Here is a 9,649-nt window from a genome sequence, read left to right as displayed (position 1 = left end):
AGTCACCTCAGAAGTGAGGCGGTGGTGGTGGTGAAACAGATTTATATACATACGACTTTTAAAAGAATTTGATTAGAATCGTTTCTCATTCAGATCTGTAAGATTGGTCTCAGAGGTAGATCTCTGTGAGTTTAAGGCCAGCATGGTCTACGTAGGGCTATGCAGGATCTTGTCTCAAAAACCCAAACAAAAAGAACCTGTAAGATTTCACTGTCAACGAAATAAACACCTAGGACACAAGCTAAAAGGGGCAGGATGCCAGATTTACCAGGAGGAACTAAAACAATGGTCTACAGACCTTATCCCATGGATACTTTGTCGTCTATCATGAGGCTGGCATGTTTAAGAACCAATGATTTCCCATGTGTGACCTTGGTATGTTACCCACCATCTCAGAAAGATAATCATACCTATTTCCCACACAGAATTGGTACTTTCGATGGCTTCAGAGACCCAGTATCCTGGAACACAAGGAGACTTACTGTGTAGAGAAGTAACTGAGTTGACATTCCAGATCTATAGAACATTTGGCACAAAGAATCTCTGCAATAAGCATCTACCATTTCCAGACAGAGGTAACTTGTGAGCTGGATTCAGAAAGGGTTTGTGGCATTCCCTAGATACAAGAGGAGGCAAGGGATACAAAATTGGAGTTTTCTTATTTTTTAAAAAAAAATCCAGATGATCTGGCTTTCCTTGAAATATCAGAATGCTGTCATGAAGGAAATGGCCAGCTGGTCAATCCCCTGTGCCTCCAGCTGCCAACAGCTTTAATTTTTCCCACCCATAACTTCAATGGCCGTATCTCCACCCAGCTGCCTGTATGCATTTGAGCTTGCTGTTGGGATAAACAAGTGAATAACAAAATAGATGCAGTTCTCACCGAGTTCTACCTACTGAGTAAGGTGCCTTTTATCTCCAGAGAGGCACACAGCCAGAGAAACCTAGAAAAGCTTGCTGGAGTCTAAGAATTACTCTGGTTACTGTGAGCATAGTCAGTGGAGCGTAGGATCATTCAGGAGCTCACAGAAATCAATGAAGCTCAGTCCTACCCCAGACTTCCTGAACTGAGCCTACATTCAAAACGGATCTCAAGTGTGCATCTGAAGTCTGAGGAGCTCTGTTTACATATCAGAGCCATCCCGGGGGTAGATGAGGCTGTTGACCATGCTGAAGTTGTAGAAAGGGCTGCTGAAGGGGCTACTCTGGTCCCCACTGCTGCCGCCAGGGAATGGGCTGTAGTAGGAAGACAGCTGGTTACTTCCACCCACCGTGCTCAGCTGCACGGAGTCTGGAGAGCTGTTTGGGGTGGAGGTGTTGGAGAACGTGCTGGAGGGCAGCTGGGTGCCCCCTAGGTGGCGGTGATTGCCTGGGATGGCTCGCTGGGTGCTCATGCTGCTGGGGTTCACACTTAGCGTGCTAAGGCTGCTGAAGAAAGTGTTGAGGCACGGGATGGATGCTCCAGGAGAGGAGGAGGTACTCTTGGTGTCGTCTGGAGACTCTGGTGACTGAGATGGCCTCATCGCAGAGGAGGGGCTGTCTCCTTCTATCTTCCCACTCGCTCTTAGTCTTGAGGATAGCCCTTCCGATTTTGATGTTCCTGAAGCTGCAGTGAGGTTGCTGTTGGCCTCAGAACGGCGCTTTCGCTTCCGACGAAAGTTTCCATTGTCGAACATTTTTTCACAGTTTGGATCTAGAGTCCAGTAATTACCTTTTCCTGAGGGGAAAAAAAAAGAAAGAGTTAATGAGGACCATATTTTTTATATTTGAGACAGGGTTTCTCTGTGTAGCCCTGACTGTCCTGGAACTTGCTCTGTAGACCAGGCTAGGCTTGAACTCAGAGATCCACTTGCCTAGGGCTCCAAGTGCTGGGATTAAAGGCGTGTGCCACCACTCCCAGCTTTTAGGTTCAATTTTATTTCTGTACACAGAGTGTCCCCCTTAAGTTGTCAAGACAACTTAGTGGGTGTCTGAAATCACTCACAGCAGCAGATCCTATCAGTCTTATTCTTTTTCCTACACATATACACCTATGATAATAAAGTAAATATATAAATTAGGCAGAATAACAATATTATAAGCTATGTTGAGTAGGGCCTGTTTCTGGAATTTAAAGACAGTTTCATGTATCCCATGCTGGCCTTAAATTGGCTCTGGTTCTGCCGTCGCCCCCTCTGGGATCACAAGCATGCACCACTATACCCATTCTACAGTGCTGAGGACCAAAGGCATGCCATCCTCTTCTGGAGGCCTTACGCACTTCACTAACAAGGAGACACTCAGAATAGGCTGTCCTAGTCAGTTCTATGTCTTAGTAGCACCACCATTTACATCCTAATTCCGAATTTTATTTGAGGCACCTACTACAGTCACCCACCACCTTCCCTTACTCTAGATCCAAACCATGTAGACTTGCAAAATCATGAAAGTCTGGTGCATCGTAAAACAGGAGCTTCCATTTGTTTTCTAAAATAAGGCGGCTGGTAAGTTAACATGTAGTAACTTAGGCTTACATGATACCTTAGCGTAGTAGCTTAGCTGGCACAGGGCAAGCAGCCTGAACAGTATTCACTACCATTATTTCTGAAATATATGCAACTCCTACAACTGGAAAAAGCAATCACAAAATGACGAACTGTGCTACCGAGCAACCAAGTTCTAACAACTCCACTGATGGGGCTTGTTTGCCGTACCAGGAAGCTGGGAATGGACACTCATCTGAGCAAGGTGTGTCCCTGTAAAACCAAGTTGTCCACTGGGGAAATTCTGCACACGTTTAAAACACCCAACACGTGCCTTGTGTAGGAAATGCCCTCCTACAGGGAAGGGGAAAGACCCACAGCACCTTAGGAGTTATCACCACCCAGTGGCTTTTCCTGACTTTGGCCTTTGCAGTTTGAAAGTGTCATGAAGCTCTTTACAGTGAGCGCTGCTCATGGATAAGTAGAGGCAGGCAACAGGACCACAGCCCTCAATTTTCAGATGAGAGGGGAGGTACTGACCGGCTACCTGCTGTCGCCAGGATAGACTGGATCCAAATTTATTAATATCTTTTTTTTTTTTTTTTTTTTTTTTTTGGTTTTTCGAGACAGGGTTTCTCTGTGTAGCTTTGCGCCTTTCCTGGAACTCACTTGGTAGCCCAGGCTGGCCTCGAACTCACAGAGATCCGCCTGGCTCTGCCTCCCGAGTGCTGGGATTAAAGGCGTGCACCACCACCGCCCGGCTAATATCTTTTTTCTTTAATCAGGGTCTCACTATGTAGCCCTGGCTATCCCAGAACTTACTCTCTAGACCAGGCTGGCCTCAAACTCAGATCTGGCTGCCTCTGTAGATACCCACACACAGTATCTGTAACTGTCTGTATAGGTCATCTTGGTAGAATCTTTTCTTCCTTCTCTCCCCAGTGCTAGGGGGTAAACCCAAGACCTCAATAAATCAGGCAAGTGCTCTATTTTTGAGCTATACTCCTGACCTCCAAACACTGGGTTTTGTCCTGGAAAAAAAAAAAAAAAACTTTTCCAGATAGCAATATCTTTGAATTTTTTAAGTTCAAAGGAATATGCCTGACAACAGACATAAAAATCTTGGGTAGTTTGAGGCTAAATTGGGAAGGTACATCTTCAGAAACTGCGCGTCCTGTCCAACTGTTACTGTTGGGCACAAATGGCTGTTAGGACACTTGAAATGTGTCCAAATTAAAATGTGTTGTAAAATATACACAGGCTATGAGATTTAAGAGAAAGGATGGGGCCGGGCAGTGGTAGCTCAGGCCTTTAATCCCAGTACTCGGGAGGCAGAGCCAGGTGGATCTCTGTGAGTTCGAGGCCAGCCTGGTCTACCAAGTGAGATCCAGGACAGGCACGAAAGCTACATAGAGAAACCCAGTGTGGAAAAACTGAAAAAAGAGAAAGGCTGTGAAGCCAACCTTGAACTCCTAATTTTCCAGCCTTTGTCTCCTACATGATAGGATCATAGGAACGTAATTCTCTATGCCTAATCACATGTTAACTTTTTAAATGCGGTCTGCAACTATACAGTAACAACACTGGAAAACACTGCTCCAGAGCGATTTCTGCAAGACTAGGGGCGCAACTCAGCAGTGGGCTAATCCCCTGCATGTCTGAGGCCCTGGGTTCCATCCCCTAACACAACAAAGGACGCTGGTAGCATTTAAACAAAACACCTCGATCTCATTTTCCTTGTTCTGGGTTCATTCAAAAAGCCTCAAGCAAGAGTCCGTTTCTTTGTAAGCCTCACTCCACTTCCCCCTCTGCCAGGTGGAACACCACTCAGGACACCTATGCAGTCTTCTGTACTCAAGAGACTGGGTTTAGACCAGTGGGAAGGCAGTTGGGTCATTTATTTCTTAATTTACCCAAACCTCTCAGTTGTCCCACTTCGGATTTTCATCCTTAAATTACCGCTCAAGCTAAGTGAATAGGTAAGGACGCAGTGAGATCCTCAGGAATCCAAAGGAGGCCCAATGTTCTCGTTCACCGTTTGCAACACCTGATGGAACACCCTACTTCTGAGAGTCCCTTTCCTCCTGTTCTTTCTCCCAATCTACTTCCAGTAACTAAGCTGTCCCTTGCAGCGGCCTCCTGTTTGAGGGCATGAATTTGTTTCTTTATTTTCTTTTTCTTTTTTTTCCCCCGGAGGTGAGGACCGAACCCTGGGCCTTGTGCCACTGAGGTAAATTCCCAACCCCTGATTATTTATTTATTTATTTATTTATTTATTTATTTATTTATTTATTTATTTATTTATTTATTTATTCTTTAGCCGACCAACTTCTGCCCAGAATGTAGGGGACCAGCTCACCGTGTCCTCCGTAAGATCTGATACTTCCCGCATCCCTATCAGACCAGGTTGGGGGGTCTCTATCCCCCCACATGTTCCCCAGCGATGAGAAGACCCGGTGTGGATTTTCAACCCAGCCGCACACAGACTCCCAATACTGGGCTCCGGCTCGCAGCACCCGCAGGTGCGCGCGGCTCCGCGTCCTCCCCAGCCGGGAAGGACCTGTCCTGCCGTCTTACCTGGGTCGTCCTCGTCGCGGGGCACCTTCTTGAAGCAGTCGTTGAGTGATAGGTTGTGGCGGATGGAATTCTGCCATCCAGCCTTGCTGCGCTGGTAGAAAGGGAAGTTGTCGGCAACGAACTGGTAGATGTGGCTCAGGGTGAGCTTGCGCTCGGGAGCGCTCTGGATGGCCATGGCGATGAGCGCCGAGTACGAGTAGGGCGGACGCACCATCTTCATCAGATCCTCGCGGCTGGCCATCGACAGCCAGCCCAACTCGCCCGGAGCTGCCGAGCCGGCGGGCGAGGCGGGAGCAGCAGCCGAGGGCTGCGCGAAGCCCCGCTGGGTGCCCGCGAAGGTGCCCGGAGCGGCCGGGGGCTGCAGGAACGGCCCGGGAGCTGCTCCGGGGGGCGGCGGCGGGGCGCCCAGGTAGCTCGCAGCGGAGGCCGGGCCGCCCACGCCGGGCCCGTTGAGCCACAGGTAGGGGTTGGCGGCCGCGGCGGGCGGCGCGGTGTAGTCGGAAAACGAGTAGGGCGCCCTGGAGGTCGAGGGCGCACCGGGCGCGGCGGCGGCGGCGGGCTGTGAGTACACGAAGTTTTCGCTGCAGTACAGGGCCATGTCGGCGGCGGAGGGCTGGTGCGGCGCGGCCGCGGCTTTGGGAGAACGAGGTTGGCCCAGGCGCTTCGGAGAGAGCATCCCTAGGAGGACCTACCCAAAGGCCCGTCCCGGCCTCGGCTGTGAGTACCGATCTGGAGCGCTGGGGAGCTCTCCGAGGGCGGGCGACCGCGCCTCTTATACCTGCGGGCTTGCAGGGGCTGGGCGGCTGAGCAATCCACGCCCTCGCCACGCCCCACGTGCCCCGGGGCAGCGTGGAGCCTCTTGTGCCCCGCCTGTCCTGGTCTCGCAGCCAGCTCCCGAGTCAAGGTGAAAAGCGCCCCTCCGTCCTTTCTTCATCGGGCCCTCGTGTCCTCCGGTCTTGGCACCCATCCATCCCAGCCTCCCCTCCATCTTCCCATCCTAGCCCCCGTGCGATCAGTTTACTACAAAATGCGGAGTACCGAACCGAGAGACCCCGCCAACTGGACGGCTGTTCCTTTTCTAACAAGTCCCAAAGTTGTAAACTTTGGCGGGGGAGGGGGGAAAGGCGGTAATCGTATTTTTCACCTTCAGTACAGCACTCACGTTGAGTCTCGACCGATCGGCTCCTTGTCATCAAAAATATTATATGTGAACAGGCACCCTGTGGGCCAGGTGTGAAATAGTTCTCTCGTCTCTTCTTTTGGTGGCGATTCATCTTTCCAGTTAAACTGTATGTTTATTGACATTCGGGAAACACTTCATTTTTTCACCCGGTTTGTTCCGACTTTTGGTGTGGTATTATTTTTCAAAAGTTGTGTGTGTGTGTGTGTGTGTGTGTGTGTGTGTGTGTGTGTTTTGTTGTTTTTGTTTTGCAAAGACGGTTAAATAAGTGTCTTTGGAATTAACATTTAAAAGCCGCAAAGGTTGAAGTAATTTAAACCGTACAAGAATCGCTTACAGTCAAGGATCTCTGTTTTATTCTCCGCTTTTCCACGTTTTCTAAAGAGGTTCTCTGGCACCGGGAAAACAACTAGTGAAATACTGTGACGACCCACGTGCCGCGCAATCGTTACTTACTAATTCAAAACAACAGCGAGAAGATAACCTCTTTTACCATTCAAAGTATTCCTAAATGTGTTCTCGATAAAAACAGACCCAAAACCTCTTGTTTGAGGGGAGAAGTGATTGGTTGCTTTTTTTTTTTTAATTTTCTACTTTCGGATTACAGTCTGAACGCTGAGAATATTACTTCAGAACCCCCGCCCCAGCATTTATTCATGATAGTGTCAGTTTTGTACTTTAAACATTTTTTTTTTTTTTTTTTTTTAAAAAAAGGTCCGTCGTTCGAGGCGACTCAACAGGTAAAGGCGCTTACCGCCAAACCTAAAGCCCTGAGTTTGATCCCTGGAGTGGAACGAGAAAACGGACGCAGGAAAGTTGTTTCCCGATTTTCACAAGTGCGCCGCCGTGACACCCGCTCCCCGTTCCCATAAATGAGTAAATAAAGTAATGTAATGTTTAAAATTAAAATGGAAACTATTTAGCAAACTTGAGTGCCTAAAATGTGTATCTCACTTCAAACGTAAATGGTCATCTTCTCTGAAACCAGAAGGAACCCCTGCAACTATAAAACACCTGCCTGCGTCTTTGACGTTCTTGGAAGAGTCTAGAACAAAAAAGAAATTATGACTCCTTAACTGTATTTTAGTTTAAAATACATTGCTCTTTATTTAGATAAAAACAAAAACCGGCTTCCCGTCTTTCTAATGGGTTTGAAATAAAGTTCTTGGGTGTTGGGCAGATTTCTCCTGGGATGCTAACAAAGTTGAAAACTAGGAACTAGGTTGGAAAGCAATTTTAATGTCATTATGCCCTGCTGGCTGTTTTTTCTTAAGTGTAAAGCTAAGATGACAGGGTCCAAGTAAAAGTTGAGAACCTAGAGGCAAGCTTTTTTTTCCCCCCCATACACACAAACTTTAAATATCTAACGTTTATGTAAAGTGACCAAAAGCATTAGCTTCGGATCAATGAGTGTTCAAAAGGTTTCAGCACTAACTTTTCTTTCATTCTAAATGGCAGTTAGTCACGAAAACGTTGACTCCATCTTCCCTTTAGTAACTGATATTCTTCAGAATATAATACTTTCCCTGATCTTTTAGCAAATTGATTACCCACACACAGTTTGCCATGTTTCTTCTGGGTTTAATTTTCAGGCCTCCGAACGGTTCTAAACGAGAGGCCATTGTTGCAGAGTGTTGTTTGTTGTTTTGATGAGAGGATTTACCCAGTGGGCTGTGTTCCTGCTGTCTTTCGCAAACCTGAGTTTTATCTGAAAGGAGCAGAGCCACCTACCGACCTTTGGTTGCTGTTACAGCACCTCCCCGTGTGACTAGACAGCATCCTTTGCTAAATAATAATAATAATCATAATCATCATCATCATCATCATCATAAAAAGTCAAACTTTTCTATCAATTTTCTTTATTTCATTTCATTTTATTTTGAGAGATTCATTTCACGTAGTCTAGGTTGGCTTTGAATTCTCTGTGTAACTGAGGACAGCCTTTAGGGGCAGACCCTCCCGCCTCTACCGCCCAAATGCTGGAGTTACAGGCATGCGTACCATACACACCCATACCAAGCCTTTGATCACATTTTCGTTCTATAAACATAAAGCTAGTACTAGTCACAGCATGGGTTATTCCCTGTCAAAATTAATTTTTTTTAAAGCATCTCTATGTTTAAAATGGAGGAAGCTGAGGCAGGTGGATTGCCATAAGCCTGGGCTACAGTTTGAGAATGTTTAAAAAAAAAAAAAAAAGCCCACAAACAAACAAAACAAATAAATAATAATCAGAGCAAGAAGAGTGCTCAAACTAAAGTTCCCACGGGGGAGGCTGAGGTAGGAGGATCCAGAATTTGAGGCCTGATTGCTGCATTGTGAGACCATATTAAAAAAAATAATATATATATATATATATATATATATATATATATATATATATATATACACACACACACACACACACACAGAACTACAACACAAGCCGGATGGTGGTAGCACATGCCTTTAATCCCAGCACTCGGGAGACAGAGGCAGGCGAATCTCTGTAAATTCGAGGCCAATCTGGTCTACAGAGCGAGCTCCAGGAAAAGGCGCAAAAGCTACACAGAGAAACCCTGTCTCGAAAAACAAAACAAAACAAAAAAACAAAACAAAACCAAAAAACAAAAAAACCTACAATACAAGACCCCTGTAATAATGTTTTGTCCAGTCACCCTTCCACAATAGGATATAATCAAGACAATTAATTGTTGCATAAATATAAGCTGTGGTGTTTGGGGAAATTATTCCGCTTAGGGAAGATAGCTCACAGGCTTCCACTGCTTTTCGCTGACATTCTCGTCACCTCCTTGAGGCGGCTGAGCAACAGCAGACTCTGACGGGATGTTATCATTTTGAGCAGAGTCTTATGGAATGTAGTTATTATTTCCATTAATCTGCAGTATTATAGGAACACAGCACATTGGTGTGCTGGCCTCGCCACCTACTTCCAGAGAAGGAAAGGATCACATGCACTGAAGATGGGCTTGGTGCTCTTCACTAAACACATCAGCCAGCGTAGACCACTAAACACATCAGCCAGCGTAGACCAATGCTGCATTTTACATAGCATTGATGTTTACAGAAACACTCATGAGTGGAAATCATGGGTTCAGTGGGTAAGGGTGCTTGCCACCAAGCTTTATGACAGTGGAAGGGAAGAACTGACTCCCTCAAATTGTAAACAGAGAGAGAGACAGAGACAGGCAGGCAGGCAGGCAGACAGAGTGACTAAAATAAATAAATGTGATTTTTAAAAACTGGAAACCAGGCACCCTAGCCCTATCTCCTACCTGGCTGTTTAGCTGGCATTCTATAGTCATCACACTCATCTCACTGAGGTTGAACCCTCCCGGACCCCCGACAGCATAGCTCACACTGGCCCAAACTTTCCACAGTCCAGCTGTCTCAGACTTGTGAGTGCTAGGATTGTAAGCATGCCCAATTG

The 9,649-nt window shown here is 46.6% G+C and overlaps 1 protein-coding gene across 1 annotated transcript; it reads right to left on the bottom strand.

Annotated features, from left to right (window-relative positions):
* Window positions 1-683: 683 nt before the first annotated feature.
* Foxi3 (forkhead box I3) lies at window positions 684-5,732 on the bottom strand. The gene is made up of 2 exons (XM_059256708.1): window positions 5,040-5,732; window positions 684-1,717 (listed from the first exon to the last, which is right to left on the bottom strand). Exons 1-2 carry the CDS (start codon window positions 5,713-5,715, stop codon window positions 1,125-1,127), a joined length of 1,269 nt encoding a protein of 422 aa, XP_059112691.1. The 5' UTR covers window positions 5,716-5,732; the 3' UTR covers window positions 684-1,124.
* Between the last annotated feature and the right edge of the window lie 3,917 nt (window positions 5,733-9,649).

The sequence above is a fragment of the Peromyscus eremicus genome, chromosome 3 (genome assembly GCF_949786415.1).
Source record: "Peromyscus eremicus chromosome 3, PerEre_H2_v1, whole genome shotgun sequence".
NCBI lineage: Eukaryota > Metazoa > Chordata > Mammalia > Rodentia > Cricetidae > Peromyscus > Peromyscus eremicus.
Note: the sequence above shows the minus strand (reverse complement) of the source record. Positions and strands in the feature narration are given on the sequence as shown.

Excerpts from the sequence above, each read along its gene's own strand:
- Foxi3 (XM_059256708.1), bottom strand. The coding sequence starts at position 5,715 with ATGCTCTCTCCGAAGCGCCTGGGCCAACCTCGTTCTCCCAAAGCCGCG. Across the intron at positions 1,718-5,039 it reads CCGCGACGAGGACGACCCAG|GAAAAGGTAATTACTGGACT; the intron begins GTAAGACGGCAG and ends TTTTCCCCTCAG.